The sequence below is a fragment of the Lytechinus variegatus genome, chromosome 2 (assembly GCF_018143015.1).
Source record: "Lytechinus variegatus isolate NC3 chromosome 2, Lvar_3.0, whole genome shotgun sequence".
In the NCBI taxonomy this organism is placed as follows: Eukaryota; Metazoa; Echinodermata; class Echinoidea; order Temnopleuroida; family Toxopneustidae; genus Lytechinus; species Lytechinus variegatus.
The window spans coordinates 17,325,900-17,352,317 of record NC_054741.1 but is presented as its reverse complement, the minus strand read 5'-3'; the positions used below and the strand labels follow the sequence as shown (position 1 = coordinate 17,352,317).

Sequence of the window (26,418 nt, the reverse complement as noted above, 5' to 3'; positions counted from 1 at the left end):
TACGGCATTTCGTCCTTATTATTGATTTCTCCACCCATTGACAATCATTTTGGAAGATCGATAAGTCCGTTCCATTTTAACTTTTATTGATTTATTCCCACAGTTGGTAAATATGTGAACGACTTGTAACAGGCACTTGGACGGTGTTGGAGTGTCAATTCTAAGGCCATCGTGGTGTAAACTGGTAATGGGGTGTTAAAACTAACACCATGCAATTGGAATTTCTATAGAGGAACATACAACCAGCTGTTGAAAATTATTTGATTTGATTTGATTTATTTATTTCCGTTTCACAATAGTATAATGAACATAGCAATAATATAATAAACATAACAAAACAAGGTCGAAAATACTACGAAATATAATATGTATACATAAATAATCATAAATTTAAAGAACACAATTGAGTAAATAAATTTATCTGAAATGACATTTGTATTTGAAAGTAAAACGGAGGGACTTGCCGAAACAAGCAAAGCTTGTACAGGAGGCAAGCCCCTAACTTAGTTTCAATATAAAACTACAACAAATAAATATTGGTTCGTAATAATAAATTTGTTTAAAAATAAATACAATTTTTGTGCACTTGAAAAAACGTAACTGATGGGTCATGTAAAGAAATATTTACGTTATACAATATTTTAAGAGAGGGGGAGGTGAGGGGGGACAGAAGGGACAGAGCAGTGCAATACACTAAGTAGAAAAGAAATATGGCAGGCAGCAGGAGCAGGTACTTGGCTAATTGCAGTTTCAGAAGAAAAAATAATGTAAAACAAATAATATACATGACTATATGTATATAATACATATACATAAAAGTTGAGTATAATTAAATCAGTTATTTTAGTTATTCAGCTTGACCTGTTTGCGACGAATATTTCAGAATTAACATTTTTTTCAGTTTGCGTTTAAAAATATTTACATTAGGGGATTCTTTGAAATCTTGAGGCAGAGAGTTCCAATAGGCAGGCCGGAGAAGACAAACGAGTTTTTTGCAAATAAAGTTCTTGTTAAAGGAAGATGATAACATAGACGTTGCCTTGTTGGGTAGCTGTGTAAGGAAGCATTTTTACGGAACATATTAAAGAAAATGGCGGGGAGATCGTCCCTGCTTAATTTAAACATAAATTGACTAAGTTCGAAAAGATATATGTCATTTACTTTAAGAATGTTATTTTCAAAAAATAAGATATCAGTATGTGATCTAAAGTGTGTTTGGAAAAATTATTCTTAGAGCTTTTTTCTGGAGAAGTAATATTCTATTTATTTGTGTTTATATTGCACATCCCCACGCAATAATTCCATAATTAATATATGGTAGAATAAGTGTGTAATATAATGTTAACAAAGTGCGGGAAGGGAGAAAATGTTTAAGTTTATTAATAATTCCAATGTTTCAATTCCAATTATACCCTACAGAGTTTGAATATAGGCCCAACAACAAACCTTTTCAAGTAACAAGTGTTGAAAAGCACTATTTGGTGTTGAACAAACACCACAAAATTATCACCGGGGTAAAATTATTAGTGTGGTACTCATGTACAGCATAAATCTACGGTATGCTGTCAGGTACGCTACACTGTAAAAAAAAATCATGAATCAGTAGTTAATACTTAATGAATATAAGTAGAATTTATAATTTGTAATTATTTTTCATTTTAACTAGTTTTAACTTGTCTTTTAATTTGCTTGATTTATTTGGGTTCAATATACATTTAAGAAAACTCACGTATTGCTGGCTTGCTTTGATTGAGTAAATCTAAACTCAATTAGGCAAAGATGATTATTACTTATAAATTCATGTTGAATGTACTTATATTTTTCAATTAACGCCTTATATAAAAAAAAATGCATGAATATTCATTCGACATGTTAGAGCAAGTAAATGTTTTTCTTTTAATAACTGTCATATCTTTTTGTGTTTGATTTTTTTTCGGATAAGGGTGTGCTTACTATTTTATTCTTTTGTTGAATCAAAGAAAGAGCAACATTAAATAGTCATTGCAGCAGAAAATTTTAGATGTCTTTTTAGATTTTCGGAAAATGATTATATTGTTCTCACTATTTTATTTGTAAAAATGAAACGATCGCGTATAAATATCAATGTAAATACCTTTACGTGTAACAGGTAAGTGAAAATGCACAAAGTCTAATATTTGGATAAAAGATGTCTAATTTGAAAATGATGCCACTGAAGTAAAAGTGGGACGGTGGGGGAGCGGACTTTCGTATAACAAAAGTCCACTCCCCCATTTGATTTTTTCAAACATTTTAGTGAATGTTTTACTAAATTGAATTAAGTTATTGTAACTTAATTTTTCTTGAGTGAAATTGATGCAAAGAAAATAAATAAAGTTTACTTAAAACTGCCAAAGTCATAAATACTTGAAAAAATTAAGGCAATCTGTTGAAACAATTTTATTGAGTAATTTCAACTAATTTTTTTACAGTGTATATACAACCAGAACAATATCAAGCCCTATTGAGGAGGGGGACACCCCCCCCCAAAAAAAAAAGAAATGAGAGGGAAAGCGGTGAAATATAATATCTAAAATGTTTAAAAATATTGCTTTCTCACAGCTTTTTCAGTAAACATGGTAATTATAAATTTTGCCCGTTTTATGCCATGTCTGGATACCTAAAAATATAGGACTCGTAATTTCAGGCGCCCCCCTTTAAAGCCTTGTATAGCTTTGGTAAAGGGTCAATAATGTGATTGATAATCGAATATCATCTAATATGACAGTCTTACTGAAGCGTAGAGACCGTTAGATATTTTTCCAACTGCACTTCTCTTAGAAAATTTCAAATATTCAAATCTTGGATATATAGCGCCCTCTCTCGGCGATGCTTGTTTTGAATTAAAAAAATGGGCATTCAAGCACTTATCTTATAATTTTAGTGATTAGATATCCAAAAGTTACAGACAAAGAACATATCTTGAAAGTTTCAGCCCATTCCATGATTTGGAATAGGATCTAATTGAAAGACAAAAACACACAGATATTTTAATTTGATCGGGTGACCCGATCAAGTTAAATTTCCATGTAAAATCGCAAAATTTATCCTGTAAAACACATTTTAATTTCATATCCTCCACATCATAACTGTTATAGGGCATATCCATACATATTAGCTAGCAATGAATTGGAATAGTGATAGGTGCATTTTGGTGGATTTACCAAAACTATACACAAGCTTTAACTAAAAAAAAAATCCCTCACAGAAAACAATATTTTGTGTCAGTCACCCCCCCCCCCCATAAACACCGATCGACACCCATGGTTGTGACATCACAAAACTTTGCTTGCTGATATTTCACAAAACAGGTAAAAGATGATGCCCTTAATTCACTCACTGTTTCTTTTTTTTTCATTATTTGCACTATACAATATCGATCAGGCGCGTACGCAGGATTTTTGAAAGGGGGGGGGGTTTTCGAGCTGATTTTTTTTTCCCGCCCAGTCTCTAAAAAGTGATGAGCGGGGGGGGAGGTGATGATTTTTTTTTCTTTTTTTTCAGCGCTGCAAATAAGACAATAACATTTAAGTGGGGATGGGTATGTAACAGTGCGGTCATGACCCGCGAGCGAGCAGAAAATGTTCTCGTTTTCGCGTTGGAAACATAACCTTTTTGTCATTAGTTTGTTGGTATCATAGTCGATGCTACATGTCCTTCGGATCGTAGCACTCATGATATGGCCAACTGCGTAGCCAGGATTTCATTTTGGAGGGGCGGTAAATGCACGCGAAGCGTGCCAACACTTACAGAGCGCGCGAAGCGCGCTCCCTAGGGGGTGGGTGCAGGGAGGGGGAGTTTCCCCCTCCCGTGCGAAGCGCGAAGCTTTTAGTGTTTCATAAATTAAAATGAAAAGGAGCCGTTTCTCTTGTCTCTAGTACCTCCAATTCGGTTGACTATATTGCGATTTTGAACCTTGTTTTCAAAAGTGATTGTAAACGCACAAAAGAGGTATACAATGGAGGAAATTAAAATGATAATAACTCCGCGCGAAGCGCGGAAGCTAAAGTGATTTATCAATTTTTCTTGCCATAAAAAGGGTCCCGAGAAAAGGGTATTCTCAAAGATATATTGAAACTTTCTTTGGAAAGATCAGATTTGATTACAAACAATTTAGCATCAGTGCATATTTTTAACTCGCAAAACAGAGGAGAAGATTGGTAGAGGAAGATATTCCTCCCCGCGATGAGCAATGAAACTCTGAAATTTCAAAGGGCGGACGTTTCATCAAATGTAGATATCTCTAATACCCAATCATCTCTAATTCAATTGATTTTCTAAGATTATTGAACTTCATTACAAGGAAAATAGTGCGCATAAAGTTGAAACTTCTGTGATTTATTGAAATTATCTATCTATATAATAAAGAATGATTAATTTTTTTGACTTATCCTGAAGCGCTTCATTTTGAATATAAAGAAACTTAAGTGTCATTCAAAATTTCAAACTGAGGGCGCAAAACAGGACAGGAGATGAATGTATACAGGGAAATGACATGAAGTTTAATACAATTTGATAAAAAAATATTGTACTTTTTTATTTAATACGACACGAATTCCATACCTTCCTCTTTTTAAATTAGGAACCTGTTTGCCCCCAAATTATGGTTGTTTATAGTAATGAGCTGAAAAGCGGGAGAAGCTGACTTTATGGAGGTGACGGCAGAAACTGATATAAAGATTTTACCCGCTCGGAGCCGACCAGACTAGAAGTTGCGCGATCAATTGAAAAAAAAGATAACTTCATACATTTACTTCGGCCTAACCTTACTCAAATTCATGCCCTAATGTATACAATTTTAACTTTAACTGGCAAGAAGCACATAGCTGAGGTGGAAAAACAGGGTTAGAGAAAAGGTAGGGGAACAATGGAGAACTTCAATATTGTCATTTAACCGCGCGCAGCGCGGAAGCAAAATTCATATATGAATTTAAAGCAAGAAGAGTGAAGGAGTTTCTCTTTCGAGAAAAAAATAAAGAATAAATAGAAAAAAACACAAAGCTACCTTTCTTCCCTTTCCTTCCTTCCCTTTTCCTTTTCTCCTCTCCTTTTTTCCCTTTTTTTTTCTTTTTGGGGACTTTACGCGTCTGGATATGGCCTTGATCAGAACACTAGAAACTTGAGAAATGTCATGAATAATTACGAACGAGCGGAGCAAGCGAGCCGAAATGTTTGCGTTTTTCCGTCAAAACATACAATTCTTCTCAATCATGTCAATAGCTTGTTGGTAATGATTACATATTAGTTGATGATACATGTCCTGCTCGTAAGTCTCATGATATGGCCTTGATCAAGAGACTAGAAACTTAAGAAATTTCATAAATGATCACGAGCGAGCGGAGTGAGCGAGCCGAAATTTTCGCGTTTTCCCGTCAAAACATACATTTCTTGTCAATAGTTTGTTAGTAAATCAAGTATTAGTCGATGCTACATGTCCTTCTATTCGTAACACTCATAATACGGCCTTGAACAGGAGACTAGATACTTATGGAATTTCATAAATTATTACGAGCGAGCGGAGCGAGCTAACCGACATTTTAGCGTTTTCCGTCATTTTGGTTTTCATATTGGTAAAACATATTTTGTAAGAAAACGTATGTCTTTGTCTTGGTTCACTTGTATTCATAAGTATACATCATGATAATCATGTATGGCCTTGTTAATGGCGATACCGTGATCATGTCGGCGACATGCGGAAATAAAAGATATAATAAAAAGGAGCGAGCGAAGCGAGCGGAAATTTTTTCTGTGTTTTTCGTCGGAAACATGAGATTCTGTTCATTATTGCTGTCATATACATTATTGGGTAGGGGAACTGTCCGTAACCAGACCAAGGAGTTATCAGGTTCTTGCCCGATAACTCCTTGACCAGACCGACCTCTGGGGAGACAAGCAAAAAAAAAAAAAAAAAAAAAAAAAAAAGGAAACGATTAGGGGGGGTTTGAACCCCCGAAACCCCCCCCCCTTGCGTACGCGCCTGATATCGATTATTTTTACAGATTTGACAATGAGAAGGTCCTACTAACTTTTCAGAACAGTAAAGTGTTCAAATAATGGTAATTCTACGTGTTCAGGGAGAGACGCTGAGTCATGCATGCATGTGACAATGAAGAGGAAAAATAAAAATGTTGATAGCTCTATGAAAGAACTGTGAGTGGTTATTGTCATCAGTCCCCTCATTTCCATACCGAACAGGATGTGAATAAAACTTACTGTTTGTGAAATTAAGCAAAAATTTGATATGTCATAACTTTCTCAGGGGCCGCGGAAGTGTTTTCAAAGTAGGGGGGGGGCTGACCATTCAAAACAATCACCGTTTATGGTAATTTTTACGTTTTTGTATAAAGTTTTGAAAAAAAGTAGGGGACAGAAGCACCCCAGCTTCCGCGGCTCCTGTTTCTCATTTTACATCCGATTTTGATGAATTTTCAATACTAGTATTATCAGAGGCGTACCGTGGGTCACGGCATGGGGGGGGGGGGCACCAGCAAAAAAAAAATTGAGTCACTATATAATGAGCGCGCTCAGTTGCCAGGTATACTGACCTAATAGAGACATTTTAAAAACAGTGCCATTAAATGAATATGTATTTCACTGATCAAATAATGTGAGCGAGCTGAAAATTTTTGATATTCGGATCTAGAAATTCATAAGCATCATGTTACGTACCCCTAAACAAACAACAATACCAGCGCTAAGCGCGAGCTGAAATTTTAGTATATATTGACCACAATTTTTTAATATTATTTTAATAACAAAATTATGCGAGCACGGAGCGCGAACCGAACGTTTTTTTTTATATTAAGATCAGAAAAAGGGACATTTTTAAGGACTGATTTTAGGAAGTCATGAAGAGCAGACATATCTCACCAATCCTTTAATGCGAACGTAAGCACGGACAGGAAATGTTATATATTAAGGCCTTAAAATGGGGCGATCACTTTAAGTAGTCATCAAAAAGAAGCTTATGTCACTACACATAACAATAATAGCTCGAAGGGCGACCCTTGGTGTATATTGATTTCATTTGACAACGTCACGTCTCTCAATTATACTTGAAAATTATAGTATTCTGAAAATATATTTATTATATCTATTATGTCTATCATAAAGTTATGAAAAACAATGTTTTTTATGTAAATACAGTAACATAACAATTATAATATACCATTTCTTCTTTCCCGCTACGTTTCGTTTCCTTTCTCTCTCTTTTTCTCTTCCCCCTTTTTTGGCCAGCCGATGGCACGTTCCCCCCCCCCCCCCCGTAGTTACTATAGTATTCCGAAAATATATTTATTATATCTATTATATCTATCATAAAGTTATGAAAAAAAAGTTTTTATGTAAAACATAAGCCGATGGCACGTGCCCCCCCCCCCCCAGTTACGGCACTGAGTAGACCTATTATGCTTGTTTGATTTTTCTTTTTTATTCAAATCCCGGTTCAAATAAAATTTTGTCTTGTGAGTACTGTACGGTACATGCCGCAGATGGCGACAAACAGAATGCTGATAAAATGGCAGCCCCCATGATTTTTGTTTCTCTGATTGGAGTGACTGTGAGATCTGTATTGTTTTACTCATTTGTATCAAGCTGGCTGACCGATCGAGTTGAAATTTCTACACCTCTTACATCATGGAAATCGAGTGAGTGAAACAGATGCTTAGGAGTCTTTATTCTTTAAAGACTTCTCTGTAACTAGCTCTCACTGAGCTGAGCTGCCGAGGCGAGAGTTAACCCGGGCCAGGGAGCTCCGGCCCGCGCCCGCGAAGCGGAGCGGCCCGGAGCCCAGGCCAGGGGCCGATTGCATGAAAGGGTCTTTCAAAGGACCGTCGTTCGTGTCGCCCATCTTTTATGATAAGCTGTATGCGGGATATTTCTGAAATGTATGATAAACAAATAAAATTTGGTTAGCTAGCATTTAAATCAATTTGTATACGATTTCATGATATCTCACATCATTTTATAAACAGATATTTTGTTTATAATATATATAAGTATAACAGATGAATGAAATATGTTTGCAGGTAATTTATTTGAAATGCGTTTCACATGGCGCATCATAATAAATGGGCGACACGAACGACGGTTCTTGTAAAGACCCTTTCGTACAATCGGCTCCAGGACTCGTCCGTGTAATAGCAGACATTGGTACTCTCCAAAATGAGGAAGAATGGGGTCGCAATAGCACTCCAAATAAAAGGGGGAAATAGATTATGCGTTTTGCTTACCTCAATTATATGGATGAAGGTCTAAGTAACATGACACAGAATCCTGACATCAAGGCACAAACTTGACCCCAAAAAAAGGAAAAGTTAGTCCTCTAACTATTTATGTCTAATGACGCATTCATTTCTGGTATCGATCAGCCATTTTGTTTTCAATTTTGAAAGGAGAACGAATGAGACCAAACTTTTCCCTTTTTTTTGAGGGTCCAGTTTGTGCCTCGATGTTGGGATTCTGTGTCACGATGACGATAGACCTTCATCCCTATAATTGAGTGCATAATTTATTTTTCCCTTTTATTTGGGGTGCAATTTTGACCCCATTGGCACATTCTACCCCATTTTGGAGAGTATCATCTGCCTAATATTACAGGGAGCTCCCTGGGTTAGGCGAGAGTGAGACTGATGGGAGGGGGGGTAGCCAGGAGGCTCTGGAGATTAATGTCATATCACTGACTATACAGGAATAACCGTCATTTTGGGGAATTTATTCATCTATGGCTATCCATACTTAAACCACAACTTTAAACCTGAGTTTAAATTAAACCTGCTCTCAGAATATGGGCCCTTGGGTTTAAAGAAGAAGGCGTATACCGTAAAAGCTGAGGTTTGTGGTGAGATACACCTATAGACAAAAATACAATACAATAAACAATACAAAGAAAAGGGCAGAGAAAAGAAGAGAAGGAAAGGGAACAAGAGAGGGAGATGTGAGTGGGGAGGCAGGCATGAATTACTAAATAGAATAGAATGCTCAACAAAATATCAGTGGGGGCAAAATATAAATGTCGCAACAACAGTTGTCCATGGTCACATGTTATCATGTTAACTTAAAGACAAAAGGAAGTGTAAGATGGAAAATATTCATATATAAAAGGACAGAAGCAATTTTTTTCATTTTGTATTTAAAGCTGGTTTTCAATAGAGATATAATCATCAACCATATAATTTGATACCCCCTACTATAAGTTAAATGTTTTTATTCATCATGGTTCATAAAAAAACAGAATGAACGGGATTAGGCTTATATATGGAGGAGCTGCTCGCGTCTGATGTCACAATTCAAAAGTTTTTAAATGTCATAACTCTTTTATTCTTTTATGGATTTTATCAAACGTTTGCCAATCTTTCTGCTTTCATTCAACCCAACTTATCAACAGGATGAATTTTCCCTTTGAGAGTGTGATAATAATAATAAATGATTTCATCAAATGTAACGTTACAGCAAGTAGAATATTATTCCAGAGCAAACAAGAAAAATGTGTAAGATTCAAATGCAAACAAGATGATATACATTTATCACACAACACAAAACATCAGAAACACACACATTTAAATAGGTTTACTGTGAATATTTCGAAAATACATTTATCAGGAACACCCACCCTTACACACACCCGTGCACATGTGTAAGATATGATTTAGTCTCTACCTGCAATTTCTCATTTGCACTTTCTTTTTTTCTCTCCATTTTTTTTCTACAATCAGTGGTGGAAGGTGTGACTTTACTGGAGTGGGGTATTTCACCGTATGCAGGAGACATATTCCATGAAGTGAGTATTCCAACAGAATTGTTTCTTTTTATTTTATTTCACCTTGTAGTATGATATTTTATGTTGACCTAAAAATAGTGTTATGTTGCAGAGAAGAATACTTTCTGAAGTAGGATTAGGATTAAGCATTTATAAACAAGACTGTTTTGAAGCACAGAGTACATTGAATAACTTAGTAGATAAATTAGTTGAGGTAAAGCATGGTTTGAAATAAATTGTTTATAGTAACAGAAACACAAACTAATAAGTTTTTAAAAAAAAATACTCCCCTATAGCATTTTAGGGTATTGTTCACATTTTCAGAATATTAAAGACATTAACACATGTGTACCCCAACAACTATGAAGATTACTTTGAAGAAATATCATTTAGAATATTTTGAGAAAATCAAATCCTTCATATGTCATTTTAATCTTGATATATATTTATAAATATTTAAAGGTAGTGAATTCTACTGTGTATCTAATTGGTTTATGGGCTGAAGCAGTTTTGGGGGTGAACAAGTGAAAATCAAGGGAAAATACAGTTGGATAACTATGATTATCGAATGTGGGGGCGTATCACAAAGATTTCAGTCTTATTAAAAGTTGCGCTTAAATTCCCAATTTCACAAATAGGCCTATGTAATGCATCACAGTAAGATCATGCTCAGGAGATACGTGCTACTATGTATTCATGGATTACATTATGTATTTCATCAGTGCATGCTGACTGTTAGTCACACTCGGAGAAAAAAATTACAAAAAAAATCCCTCCCAAAATGCTAAGTAGCTGAAAAATGCCAAATTTGAAATCTAGCGCCTGAAAAAACACCCCATTGCCACTACACTTCTGTGCATGTAATATTAGATGTTAGATGATACTTGGTGTACTTCATATTACCGTACTGCCCTTTTACCAAAGCTTAATACAGGCTTTATAAGAATGTAAATGAAATAGGTCTATTAATTTGACACCTTGACTAGTACTCCCAAACAATGTTACATAATGAAATATGGATGGTATCACATTTTATCTTTTGCCAGGATATGGCACTTGATGTTTGGTGAGACTTGACAAAGGAATTGCCCCTTGGTCTACATGTACTTTCTGTTTGTTCTCACCCCATTTAGTCTATTCCCAGTTAATGTACTGTTTAGTCTAATTGCCTTATATCAATTTGACCATTTTGCCTAATTTCCATTTCAGATATACCCCTTTTATAAATTATCCACTTGTTCTAAGCTTACTATGTAATTAAGTTTCTGAACTAAATTTTCATTTGACAAAATGCAAAATAATAAGAAGACAAAATGGAAATTAGAGTGTCTGAGTATTAGACTAAATGACAGTGATAGTTAGACCAAATGGTTACCAGATCAAATTGATTACCAAGAGCCCTTTGCTGAAAGAGTTGCGATCAAACGTAACCTGATTCTCGACCAATGAAATGTGCTATTAAGGACTTCTGCTTGATTTTTTTTAGTTGCATTTAAACGTAACTCTCTGCAGTGGGGTCCGGGTGGGTTTAGCCATCATGGTGTTTGATGTAGTGTGTCAATTAGACCGTCAACTTATATACCAAGTGGGTACAATGCATGGTTTGGGTCGGAGAGTGAGCAGTTTAATTATTCTTGATCTTGCAGACCCCGCTGTTGCTGTACACCTTCTACTCTGTTCATGCTGTTTGTCCCACCCTGGTGCCTGTTATATTTGTCATGTTGGATCTGATAACGGCCTTGGTACTGCGGAAGGTTGCCACCAGGACAATGAAATACTTGGTAGATTTTTAAAAACTTATTTGTATTTCAATTGATGGATAATGACGTAATAATTCAGAACAGGTTTTCTCAGCAGCCATTTATTAAGGAAAAAATTGTATACCAGATGGTTCAATTTCAATGTCTGAAATGTAAAAGTTTCTGCTCAGTAATTATGCTTCTTAGCTTGAGTGTTCTTCAATCAATACTAAACGCCCCCTAAAATCATTTGCAAGTTCTTAAAAGATAGGACTCGAAGAGTTGTTAAGTGTGGAAGTTGGCCTCAAGTTAAAGGGAAATTTATCCAGACAATAAGTTTGTGGTAAAAACTTTACAAAGCATTACCTCACTTGGCCTATTCAAAAAGCATTTGAAAGAACCACTTTCTTAGCTTGCTTTAAACTTCCTTTGGAAAGGGCACTATGTAAGTATGATTATTATCATCATCGTCATCAACATCATCAACGTCAATATCATCTTCATCATCATTATGCCTGATCATTTACAACAAATGCATTTGTTAATTATTTTCATCTTTTCTCCCTGTGGTCTAAGTACAATCAACAGAAACAGAAGGAAAAGAATTATGCTTCAGGAGTTAGTCCCCTTCTCATTGTTTCTTCGGATCTCATTTCTATTCCTGACTTGGTTATGACAATGTAAGTTTAATATGATTTGTGTGTTTCATAATACATCAACATTTATTATCAAGAGAGGCCTTTGGGTCAAACAACTTACTTTTCCTTATAGTCCTACTGCATGCACCTTGAGTAAGAATTAAAAAATATTTAAATTAATGGTGAATCCCAAGCCTGAGGAAGAAAAAAAGGATCGATAACCAGACCTACAAATGTGATCCCAGGAAAAATTTGTAGTGTAGTTAAATGAGGTTTTGAATCAATTTGAAATCGAAACATTGATTAATACGTGGTTGGTTCACCAGACTGTTTGCATTAAGGAATGATGAAGGAATGATGTCATATTAAAGGTGCAACTTGCTCGCAAGTATTATGTAATGCACATATTGTAGAGGAAGAACAAGGATATAGAAATGGAAGTGAGTTTGATTTCTTCTTGAATCTTTGGCTAAGTGTTGTTACTAATATACAATTAATATTGCTATTGATATCAATTTCTAAATGTCTACATGGCAAACTCTGTACCAATGAGTTGTAATTTATTTTAGCTGTCAGTGTTACAGGACACTAACATTTTTATTGGTAAGGCTAGGGCTAAGAAAATTTTCCTATTATTATTTATTTGGCCATAAAATTACACAAATCATACACTGTAAATATACAAATACATTTTTAATAGTTAAATATATGACAGCCTTGGGTTGATGTAAAAGATTTTTAGAAAGGCATGACATGCAACAGGATAACAGAAAGAAAGAGTTTTCTTCACCTGCAAATTAAAATTTTGAAAGCAAAAGTCCATGAAGGACCTATTTTGAAGAAAAAAAATTCCTTATTATTTGTCTAACTCTTTATGAGAAGTCATAACTAAAAAAAGACCTGTTATCAATAAATCATTGTCTTAATGAACAATCCTTAAATAGTGATATCTATCCTCTTATGTATGATTCCAGTTACTTGTTTTGTCCATATACCATCGTTACCTGCGTTGCTCAGTGCACCATTGTATTCACCAATCTCGCCATTGCTGCAACGTTTCTCTTCACATTACAAGGTAAGAAGTTTACTAATCATTCAAACATTCAGTAACTTTTTGTTATCTGGCAATGAAAATTGAGATTCTTGGTTATTTTTCTAGTATAACCCAGCAATTTATGATATTTATACATGCATTGCAGTAAAGCTTTTCCTCTTTATTTTAATATCTTATTTGATTTAAAAGTTTATGCATCAATGAGCATGAAGATTTTTTTTAAATTTAAAGTCAAAATCAAGTTGCACTGAAAAATGGTTTGTGTGGGATGTGACCACCGAGATAGAATGCTAATTCGTCTGTTCTTTGTAATATTTCATTCATTGAATCTGTAAATGAATATTGGTGAATGAGCTTTCTCTGCAGCATCACCTTGTTCTTTTCTTCTTAATTTTCCATTAGATTTAAAAAATACATCATCATTAGATATTTCTAATCTAAACTGAAGTCTTCATTTATCTTCCTTTTTTTTCTTGTTCTTGGCGCTGAGGAACTTGTCCAAACTCTTGTGTTCTTTCTATTAACTTGTGTGCCTCAGCATGGAATATTTTGAGAGATTTCTTTTTGTTTTTGATGTTTTTAGCCATTATTCAGATAATATCTTATTTTTAATACATACATTTACAAGGGTAATAAATAAAATATACAAAATAAAAAGAAGTACATGTATACAGCAATATAACAAATGAAATAATAAAAAATACGATATACATTTTTTGAACAAAGATTATCATAACCCATAATACAAAAAAAAGTTAATTTCACTTGTATTTATTGTATAATAATACAGTATGGTATGATGAAAAAATCCAAAACTTTTTAAGTTCTAAGCAGATAATAAAATTGATATATAAAATAATTTGATAAAAAAAATAAAAAAATATATATTTATATATGGCACTATGTGATAGTAATCATTATCGCCCTCTTTGTTCATTTACAGGAAACGCAGTTGCAGCAACTTTATGCCTTGCTTTTGCCTCATATCAGTCACTCTATCCAGTCACATTAATCATTCCAGTTGCAATGCACATAGCCATAATAAAATTACAGGTGAGACCCCATCTTAATGATGTACAAATATATCTGGCTTTGAGAAAGTATATTGGGAACTATTTATTCGAGGTTGGTCTGGCAATTATTATTTTCCCTCAGGGGGCAAAGCTCCGAGGGAAAAATAGTTATTGCCAGTCCAAACGAGGAGTAATAATTCCCACTATGCTTAGTCCTTTGCTAGTCGTTTGCTGATGTGCAACCAATCTAGACCAAGTCTAATGTTGCCGGACCTATTCCTAGGCCTGTTGATGTAATGCTAACCAGTTCCTCCAGTTAATGAGAGGTCCGATGATCTGCACTGCTGCAGTTTCAATAAGATGTAAATTGTAAACATACAGGCAAACTAATTTACTTATTATAGAGTATAGACTCTGTAGTATCGGATCTTGACTCACCTTGTTAGGTATGCTTATCCTCAATTTAATTATCCTGTATGAATGGCCATTATGGAATTATATTTTCTGCATGATAATGTAGACCCAGATCCAGTTTATTGGTAAGTACTTTGAGTAAGAGCTAGTATTTTATTTTATTTATTTGCGGTGCGGATAAACGGTATGGATCTGGTCAAGTCAAGGAGCATGCACAGTTGCACGTTGAGATAACATATCGAGCATGAGCATGGGCAGTTCCCCCCTTGAAAGTATATCAAATAATATATGGAGCTATAGGAAAACTACGAGGATGCAGAGCTGTTTGCAGCAATGTGTTTTCCCTATTTTTTATTTGTCACATGATCACAAATTGACCAATCATTTATCTAGAATACTCATGAATATTTATAAGAGGGATATAAATGATAATGATAGGCATTTATATTGCCCAATCTATCTAGAAATCCCGGGGGGGCCACTTCCATTCACGAGTGGATACCATGCGCGACCATGGGGTCTCGAAAAGCACCCTAAACACGTACTAGTAATTTCCATATTCTGAAAATGCACCCCTTAACAAGTATTGGCGTGTGAAAACCTACCCTTAACAAGTATTGGAAACAAAACGATACTTTTGGCAAATATTCCCTGAAATGAACCCCTAAACAAGTACAGGAATGTTTTATTGTTACGGGTCCTTCGGTCGTCGGCTTTACCTTATTTGGTTTAGTACGACCCCACCTTCTACACCTCGCGCAAATAGGACTCTAAACATGTAGTGTTGGGGCAAAAGGACATCCTTTATAAAACATTTTAATTTTGTTTTATCATCCCCGCAAATTCGACCCTAAACACGTAATTTTCCTAGCGAAATAGATACCTTTTTTTCATTTTTGTGTTTTTGACACCCTTATCACGTTACGTACGTAACGTGCCCTATCGTGAAAAGGACATCCTTTTTACGTGTTTTTTTGGTCGCACATGGTATCCACCCGTCAATGCAAGTGCCCCCCCCGGGCTAGAAATAATCTAATCCGAGGCTTTAGCATGAGATGCTGTTTCCAGGGATCATGGGGATACCCATACACTTCACCTGTGTTCAATTTCTTGCTGTATGGATTGATTGGCTGTTGGTGAAATTGAACCACCAAATGCAGATTTGCAATTAAAATTCAGTTTCAAATTAGTTTCCTTCTTTCATATGCCAAGAGATGGAGGACAGTCTGTGTTTTAGCAAATGCTTGACAATAAATAGATTGAATTTGTTGCTCATTGATATCCTTCTTTCTCTCTTTTCATTTTTCCCTCAGGCATCTAAGGACAAGACAATCAGTTACCAGAGACCAGAGGCTGTTCATTCTATTCTATTAACAACAACCATCTTTGTTTTTTGGCTAGCTTGTTTCCTTGGTCTCTCGTTCCTCATGCTTGATTCATGGAGCTTTCTCAGGTCTTCTTATGGCTTCATGTAAGTTTGTTTTGATTTTTGTGTAAAAACAGACAAAAACTTTTAGTCAGCAATTGGATTAAAAATGGTTGATGATCAAAGCTATTGCAATTTGAATATTTGGAGAGATTGACCAACTTCAATCTGAGATAAATATTCCAAAGATCATTGCTGAAAAAGAAAAAAGCACAAAAATCACTAAAACAAAACTCCTGCCATCTTTCCCTAACACCTCTTGATTTAGCCGCTGGATTCGGAAGGGGTCCTAACGATACACACTCAATTTCTTATGCAAATAATCTGCGTTTTCATGCCTCAAGATCTAATAGAACAAGGAATTCACAAGAATAGAACTGCATTTTTTGCGATTTTTCCAAGCTTTTTGTGGTTTATTGCAGCCTTTATGGATAGGTTGAACAAACATTGTCAGTCACAATGTAGCTACAGCTTGTGTATTTAGTGCACACTTTTGCCATTGAAAATTGGTGCACAAGTAGTGATGAGTAATCAGTATGTGATCCTAGATGTGAAATTATGATGTATTGTTAGCTCCTGTGGGTCTCATTCACGCATAGATATTACTGCTTGTTTAAATTCAGTGCATTGTCAAGCCCCAGTGTCAAACTTGTACGTGGAACATGGAGTGTTGCATTTATTTTGTATTGGGCAATTCTATAAAATTATCAACCTTTTTGTACATCCAACCCATATTTTTCTCAAGTTTTACTTCACTTCATAAACTGACCAAGTCATGGTCCTTTGACAGCATTACAGACTGTCAAAAGAACCGGAAATCAAATCAGAAATTTCATGAAGGTCCCACATACAGAGGGTCAGACGTACATATTTTATGGAATTGCCCTATTATTGTCTATGGGAGAGTGATGGCAATATTGCCATCATTGGATTCTGTTTTGGAATAGTATAGAAAAGCACTTCTTGTGCTGTCAAACCTGTAGATACAGACTCCCCATGAGAGACAAGTAATGAGCCCGTTTTCTGAAGTCGGGTTTATTTTAGACCACGGTCTCACTCTGCTAAAATTATGGGGAGCCAAAAGTTCAAAAATTCTGCTTATATTGTATATTTTTCATGTTTACAATTTTAAACCCGAGTTCAGAATTCGGGCCATGGTCGTTAAAGACAGGTTCGTTTGACGACTATGGTGTGTTCCGCAATTGCATATTCAATAACTTTGCAAAAATATCCGGACCCATCTCATTTGTGTAAATATCTGTTGCAAAAATAAACGTGTACAATAAATCACCAATATTTGAATTTTTCTTCTTCCAGATTAGCAGTGCCCGATCTTAAGCCCAACATGGGTCTCTTCTGGTATTTCTTCACTGAAATGTTTGAACACTTCAGGACATTTTTTCTCTGGGTATTTCAAATCAATGTCTTCATCTACATAGCTCCCTTGGCAATCAAAATGAGGTAAAGTACCTTTGCTATGCCAATCTATCTTTGTAACTTTATAATTCCTAACCAAGAATAGCATATTCTAAGTAAGGATGTATAGTGGTTGCTGAATGATAATTGACATACAATTTATAAAAATGTTCTCATACCATCTAAATTCCATGAAAATATCCATGCAAGACATCATTTGATATTCCACTCCAAAATCAGGGTTCCATAACACCAAGGTTAGTGATCAATCCCATGCTTGGTTTTCATGATTAATTGTACATTGTAGTCAATGCAGTTAATCATAAAAAGAATGTTTAACAATGATTGATAAGCTTTGTGTTATGGGATCCTGGTGGCAAAGTTGGTAAAATGATTCGAGTGATCACGTATCAACCCTTACAGCATACACAACGCTCCAGGCATTTCTGCAGGCAGCTCACCGCATAGAACATACCCTTGTATCACGCACTCATTTTCATGAAAGGAAATCGCATTGACTCTGCACATGGTTGTCTCTTTGTAGGCTACCCATGTCAAAGATCAGTAATTACATTTTGCAAATTTTTTTTGAACATGTCTAAAGCAAGTGTCACATATGTTTGAAATTTTTGACCTAATATCAGTATATGTAGTCATTTTCATTCTACTTCTACTTTCATTCTTCTGTTCTATTAATTCCCTGTAATGCTGGTTCAGTGTATAGTGATCACGATCTTCAAGTCTTATCCGTCCGTTGGAGATACTACCGTATACCTTTCCCTGTAGTCATTTTCATTGTACTTACCATTGTTTTCTTCTGTTCTGTTGCTTCCCTAGAGAGCATCCGTTGTTCGTAATGCTGGTTCAGTGTATAGTGATCACAATCTTCAAGTCTTATCCGTCCGTTGGAGATACTACCGTATACCTTTCCCTGTTACCAGTCTGGTCTCATACATTCCATTGTAAGTAGTAAGGGGTTAGAAGGGGATCCAGGGGCCCGTTGCAGAAAGAGTTGCAATCAATCGCAACTTTAAAAATCATGCGCAACTTGATTTTCAACCAATCAACAGCGCGCATTTTGGACTTGCGATTGATTCTTTGACTTGCGTTAAAACGCGACTCTTTCTGCAACGGACCCAGGGGTCATAAACATTACATAAACTGAGCTCATAAACATTACCAAAAAATATTGTTTGTTACATAGTGCATCAAAATAGCATTTCAGAGTTGTACATGAAATATTGTTTGTAAACACATACTCAAGCACTGAAATCTATAATCTAGTATATATGTGACCTGCTACCCCCAAAACTAACAGTAAGTCGCTCGAAATGAATCTTGAGGTTTTTATCGAGTTTGAAGAAGCATATCCTATGCTTTAAATGATATATTTAACTTGTCAAAATTGAACTATAATAACCAACACAATTTTACTGGATTGAATGCAGAAGAAATGCAGTGCAAGCGTAATAACATATGGAGACAACAATGTTTGAAGTTCAGGGTTTAATCAAGCATGAGATGTGCTTACTGTGCAATCTCAGTTAAACTTTCAAGCAGTCCACAAAAAAATGGTGCCATAGAAACTCTTGTATCTGGGTTTATATTCAATCTTACTACTTGAAATCTTGACAGTATGAAGATGAATTTCTCGTTCAGATATTAAAGCACATTTCCATTTTTTTGTTTTTGTAGACCAAATTACTTTTAGTTTTGAAGTGATAGGTCACTTATTATCTATAGAATATGACCACCTATTGTTTGCAAAGCAAAAATATGTTCTGAGTGAGATTAGTCGGCAAGTAATGAAAAAAAAGGTTGATTTAGGAAATACAAAATTTTGATGGAAAAATAAAAATTTTAGAGGTAATTTGCCCTTCCAAAGATTGGCTGCTCTATGGATGGCAAAAATACCATAGTTTTAGCTCGGTACAATATGTGCCCTGGGAATACACTATTTTTTTTTTAAGTTTTTTTATTTATTGACCTGTGTGACCTTTGACCTTGTGACCTCCAAATGTAATCAGATTATCATTACTCCCATATGCATGCATGAGCCAATGTTTAATGATGGTTTCTCATTGGTTACAACGACAATGTTTGGTAAACAAAAGATCATGAATATGTATGAATTAGTCTATTAATACAATTGCACACTTCAGATGTAAGATTTTAGATGTAAATAGACTAGGTAAAAGTATGAAAGAATAATAATTTTTTTCACACATCATAATTCATCTCAGACTTGTGTACAAATCAAAGAACAAAAAATCTTTGTTTTCTCTTGGTAAAGTGAAGTTTTCCTACGCCAGATAGCCAGACAAGGATTTCCTGTATTTCCAGGAAAAGTTTGGTGAATTTGCCAGGAAAAAGGAACTTGAGTGTGTATTTTGTGTGGGCCCATACTATTGATTTTAAGGCCCTGAGAAACACATTACTGCTAAGATTTTGCCAAGGACTGACGAGTAGTGATTTGTGTTTTGATTGGCTCTCAGCCATCAGAATTTGTTTGAATGATGAATGGTTTTGTAAGTCATTCTGGACCCCGTTGCATAGCAAAGTTACCATTATGGTAACTTTGCCATGCAATGGTAGCTTGCATGGAATCCTTGATTCTGATTGGCTGTTGATCAGCGTTACCATGGTAGTTACCAGTTGATGGCAAAGTTACAATAATAGTATGAATTTTATGCACGTGTGGTGACCCTTTCTTCTGTTACATGACTTATATATCCCTATGAAGCTAAGAACATGTAATGTGTTAAGTAATGAGGCTTCATAAAACACCCACCTGCACATTCACTGACTACCATACTATAACTGTCTTAGAATGAACAATAAAATACAGACAAGTCCAGCTGCAGATCCAGGGTTCACAAAAAGGGGAAGGCACTTTTTTTCCAAAAAAAATTTGACTCACCAAATAAGCAAAAAGTTATCCCCACTTATTGGACCCTTTCCCCCACACCATAACTTTTACAAGAACAAAAAAATGGGGGGGAGGCTTGCTCACACCAAACTACCCCCCCCCCCTTCCATCCGCACCTGAGTGAGTCTGTCAAAATTGAATCTCTTGGAATTACAGGGTGATGGCACTTTTTCTTTCAAAAAAGTTTGACATGCCAAATAAACAAATAGTTATCCCCACTTACTGGACCGTTTCCCCCAAACCATAACTTTTACAAGAACAAAAAATTGGGGGGAGGCTTACACCAAACTACCCCCCCCCCATCTGCACCTGAGTGAGTCTATCTGTCAAAATTGAATCTCTTGGAATTAGACAAATCAATTCTAGAGCCAAATTCAAACAAGAAGAAGTCAATGAACTTAAGAATGAACTGAATGTGTCAACTTTCTGCTATCTCTCTGGAACAGATTTTCGTAACACCCTTGTGGTCGGGGTGATGATGCTACTTGCTTCGGTCTTGTGTCCAGTCATCTGGCACCTGTGGATCTATGCAGGCAGTGCTAATGCTAACTTCTTCTTTGCTTTTACACTCATCTACAATACAGCACAGGTAAGGCTGATCTTGAGACCCCCCATTCACAGCTGCAACATCTTGGCTAGCTAAAAAGATCAAAGATTAGGTTCAAGGTCAAGTCCACCGCAGAAAAATGTTTATTTGAATCAAAGAAGATCAGACAAGCATGATATTGAAAATTTCATGAAAATCGGATGTAAAATAAGAAAGTTATGGCATCTTACAATTTCGCTTATTTTTCACAAAATAGTTATATGTACAAGTTAGTCGCATGCAAATGAGAGAATGGATGATGTCCCTCACTATTTATTTCTTTCATTTTTTTTATTGTTTGATTTATACAATATTTTAATTTTTACAGATTTGACAATAAGGACCAACTTGACTGAACCATAAAATGTTAAACAATTGTAATTCAACATGTTCAGGGGGAAATAAAACTTTGTTTCACAGGACAATGAGGAGAAAATTATAATATTTCATATAATAATATACAAAAGAAATAGTGAGTGAGTGATGCCATCAGTCCCCTCATTTGCATACCAACCGGGATGTGCATAAAACTGTTTTGTGAAATTATGCAAAATTTTGAAATATCACAATTTCTTATTTTACATCTGATTTTGATGAAATTTTCAGTGTTATGCTTGCTGGATTTTTCTCTTTTTATTCAAATCAACTTTCCATTTGGATGGACTTGTCCTTTAAGGTTTTACCGGGGTCAGCTTGAACTCGGATGTAACTGGTAACCAGCTATTGGCCAGTTGAAGTCCAAAGTTCACTCATGCGTGCCTGCAAATGTGACAATGTTTTGGCTCTTCAGAATGTGCAATCATAAGGATTCTTTCACTTTATAGCCAAGGGCTCTGTTTCATAAAAACTTGTTATAATAACAAATGCACAATTTCTTGAACAAACTTACTATCAGCCAATCAAATCTAAGGATTTCTGTAGCTTCAAATTATTATTGCAATTTCAAGTTTTATGGAATTGGCCGAAGATGCTGGTACTGTAAGACGCTTCCTTTGGGTAGATATGGTTGGCAAAAACCTTGAGGTAGATGGAAAAAAAGAGGGCTAATTTTTTTTTCAAAAACCATTGCATTTGTATTTATAAGGCCAGTACTTCATTGAGAGACAATTACACTCTCAGGAGTGAAATAGTCCAGAGGGGATTTCATACGGTACTTTGTCAAAAGGCTGTGCCCCACCTTTTAGCGATAATTCCCATTCAAAGGATACTCTGCACCTTTTCAAGGCAGCTTTCTTGCAGTCCTTAATGTTTTTTCTATGGTGACTTTGTTGGTTTGTATTGAAAAGCTACTTGCTGGATTCTTGTGTGATACTGTCAAAAATTTTGAAAGTTGTCCTGCGTATTCAATCTTTTCTTGTATTTCTCACTCCTTCCTTTCTGGTGTCTTTAGATATTCCTTGTGACGGATCTGGTCTTTGCTTTTCTGCGTCGTGAGTTTGCCCTCAAACATGGGATGGAGCCGCTAGACGAAGATGGCAACAAGAGGTCCGTTCGGCTACAGTAACAGATGATTTGTACCACATCCAAACTATGGTTTCCTTGGTCAAAAAATTCACAAGGAATGTGATTATATGACTGCTTTAACAGGCACTGTAAAACAGGAGGCGTTCTGGTGGGTGTTTCATAAAGCTGTTCGTAAAGTTACAAACAACTTTACGCACGACTGGAACCTGTTCTTAGGTCATAAATCAATTACATAGGGATATCACATAGCACAAGAAAGGATCACCAGTCATGCGTAAAATCATTTGTATCTTACGAACAGCTTTATGAAACACCCACCTGGTCCAGTGGTTATGACTCTCGTATTTCAATCTGAGGGACGTGGGTTCGATTCCAAGCCATGGCGTGTTTTCCTTCAGGTGAATGGGTACCAGGTAGGAAGAAATTCCTTGAATGCTCAAGCTCCCAATCAGGGTAGCCATGCTAAAGCCGGGGTAATAACATTATCGTGTTAAGCAGGTCCCGCTGGGAGAACAGTTTTCGGGACTGAAGTGGCTACCCTGGGTAAAATATGACATTATTATCATTTGCCAAGGGGTGAATATGAATCAAATACATAGGCAGTCTATATTTTGTTTGGTATACTGCAGTTGCCTTGATTTAACAATTCATGACGGATGATGCCATTGAAATCAAAACCAGTCAGAATATTCTCATTTTCAATCTGTCAAAGTCTGACAATATGCACATCTAAATACACCTATGCAAGATATGCGCTGCTAGTTAGCTTGCTATGGTCATTGTCATAAGTGTAAGGAACGTGTATTGATGGTATCATAAGCGGTCAATAGTTTTTGCTATACTACCAGGTTTCAGTAGTATATCCATGACTGCATATTTGACCAATCAGAGGCCTAGAATCTTGTAGCCAGGTACACTACCCTTCAAAAAGTTTGTAATCTGTAATATTCAGATAAATCTGCATATTTTAGTTTATTTTCTGGTATTGTATTTTGTTGTCATGGAAATTGGTCCATTGTATTATAGAATCATTAAAAACCATGTCTTCTCTATACTTTCTCGTACTGAGTGCCCATAATAAAACATGGCCAACCATTGAGGTCCTTTTGACAGTCTGGCAGGCTTTTGGACATTTTTCAGGCCTGCAGGGCAAAGGTCATAAAAAACATGCCTAAGAAAAATTTTGATGTAATCTGGTTTACAATGCTGCTATGGCCTTATGGTCATAGATACCTCAGGTGATGGTTCGTGTAGGCTCCAATACACTTCACTACCGCTACACCTACCCAAACGGTAGCATAGTGTAGCGGTAGTGAAGTGTAGTGGAGCCTGCCGTATATGAACCATCACTGAGGCAGATCATAGGATGGAGTTCCGGTAAATAGACTCATATCAATATTACATGTATTCCCAAACTTTTGAAGGGTAGCGTATAAAAGGCTAGCTCTGGAGTATGACATGAATATTTTAATTGGCACCTGAAAGACAGGTGATTGCAATTGCTTGCAAAAATGGCCAATCAAGATCATTGTTGCATCAGTGAATTGTTCAATGTACCCACCCTCAACCAATCAGAATTGTTGTTTGAAATATGCAAGTCGGTTCAAATTAAGTTTTAACGTGTCTGAGAATTTAAGAAGTAAGACTACTATCAATGGGTTTGAAATTGAGGGCACCATTCCAACATTAACTGCTCATAGAGAAGTTGAGACAAATTGGATGGTATGATAGATGTGTGAGCTATATATAGGAATTATGCAATATTTGATTTTTGAGAATTTGACATTAAAGAGACTCTTCATGAAGTGACAAAAGGATACAGAAATTGCCATCCCACACGTTCAATAAGGAAAAGATAAGATATTACATTAAATAAAATACAAAATAAATAGTGATTGGATGATGTTGATGTTCCCTCATTTGCATATCAACCAGGATGTGCATAAAACTGTTAAATTAAAATTAAAAACAACTATATCTCATCTCTCTATTAATTTACATCCAAGTATGATTTATTTCAGTGTTATGCTTGTTTAAATTTTTTTCTCTTCTGATTCAAATCAACTTTTTTGGGGGGTGGACTTTCCCTTTAAAGAAAGATGAGAGTTTAATGGGTAATGATTTTCATTTTTTTAATAAAGTGTCAGCTGTATTTAATTGGAATTATACAAACATAAACCCTAGATTTTACATGATTTACTGCATTGTATCAGAAACTTTGTTTAATACTTTATCACCCTAGCTTGGCAATTTGTTCAGTAACACATGTGAGAATGAATTCTAGTTCTTAAACAATTTAAACAAAATTATAGTGGTGGAAATTCTAATCATGTCATATGATGGCTGGGTGTGTTTATTATGTGTCTTGTTTCTCTATAGTGTTATAGCAATTCTTTTTTTTGCAATGAAATTGTTTTTGTATATATGCCTTATTGCCTTGTAACACTCATTTTGTAATAAAGAACCAAGTATGTCACTTCAAATGATTCCCAGATTTCATATCTCTTTGTTGTGTTTTCCATTTATTGAGCATTAAACTTGTGTATTTTATATATATATATATATATATATGAACTGGTATTTAATGCAAGATTTTTGTCAGAGACATATAGTTTTCTTAGATTATCCCATTAATGAAATATTTAGGTATTTGGTTTATGGCTGTTGCTAAATACTTTTTCTGAGAATTAGTCACTTCTCCATAAGATGTAAAATAAATATCAAATCTTGATTTTTTTTTAAGCTTCTGTATACTGTCATGTTAAATTGTGCATTATTAAAATGTTAGGCATTTGATGCAATGCAAATGCCAAGATCAAGGAAAAAAAAGAAAAGGGAAAAATTTGTGAAATATGATATTTTCTAAATATCATGCCAAAATCTATAACAAAACTGAGAGTTTTGTATTGAAAAGATTAAACATTTTAGCTCACTTGCTTCGTTTCCACATTTTTAAACCAATATTTTCCCTGATATACTATTTCTGGCCCCCTCTATATTTTTTTGCCAATTATGCCACAGATTTTTGTATGTATTTATTTATTTTTTAATTGTGTAAACTCCTTGTGGACGAGGGTGCACATGCCCAGGTCAGCATAAAAGGAATAATTGAAATGAATATGAAGATAAGGGGAAGAAGGGAAACAAACACTTTTAAAACTATAAGTGATGTAATCCCATGAACAAGGAAGAAGCTTGTTGGGTTATATCTCAGTCACATTTGTTTTCGACTCACAGTACGGCCGCCGTAGAGCAAATGTGACTGGGGTATAAAAAAATGGAAAGGACACTAGTTTTTCACTGGATACGTCGCTGCCTTAGGCAGGATCTTTTTCTGTTAGAGAACCAAAGAAATAAAGAGAAATCAAACGGAGGGACAAACATTAAGATATAGGCCTCCCTGTTCACAATTCAAAGATTCCTGAAATATAAGTTGTAAAAAGTTGAAATATATGTTCATGTCGAATAACAAGAGAGATGAGTTCAGATACCCTTTAAAACTGATAAGATAAATCAACATATGAATATAATAAAAATTACAGGACACCGCCTGATACGTTTAAATGAGAAGTTTACCCTGACAACAAGTTTATTGTAAAAATAGCAGGAAAAATAGCAAAATAATATTGAAGGTTTAAGAAAAATAAAAAAGGAGAAAGTTATTTCCTATACATCGCGTTGTAAAAAAATCACTGAAATGTCTTTTTCTCAAAATTGAAATTAGATTTCATTCAAATTCACTTACTTAAAGGTTTATAAAAAAACATGAATACCTTTAGTATATCAACAGACAAATTATTTCACATCTGCTCCTGAAAGAACAAAATTACATGTATTCGGGCATCATGAACAATTACAAAAAATGAAAAATTACGCACTTTATATCACTTAACATAGGGGGCAGCTGCTTGTATATGTATGACGTCATAAATTAAAAAGCTCAAACCTGTACAATAACCTTTTT

The 26,418-nt window shown here is 35.3% G+C and overlaps 1 protein-coding gene across 1 annotated transcript; it reads left to right on the top strand.

The window, feature by feature from the left end:
- Window positions 1-7,508: 7,508 nt before the first annotated feature.
- Window positions 7,509-22,674, top strand: LOC121407466 (phosphatidylinositol glycan anchor biosynthesis class U protein-like). The gene is made up of 11 exons (XM_041598548.1): window positions 7,509-7,664; window positions 9,732-9,796; window positions 11,422-11,556; window positions 12,091-12,194; window positions 13,127-13,227; window positions 14,150-14,259; window positions 15,947-16,104; window positions 17,377-17,520; window positions 18,313-18,437; window positions 20,851-20,993; window positions 22,381-22,674. Exons 1-11 carry the CDS (start codon window positions 7,535-7,537, stop codon window positions 22,492-22,494), a joined length of 1,329 nt encoding a protein of 442 aa, XP_041454482.1. The 5' UTR covers window positions 7,509-7,534; the 3' UTR covers window positions 22,495-22,674.
- Window positions 22,675-26,418: the final 3,744 nt, after the last annotated feature.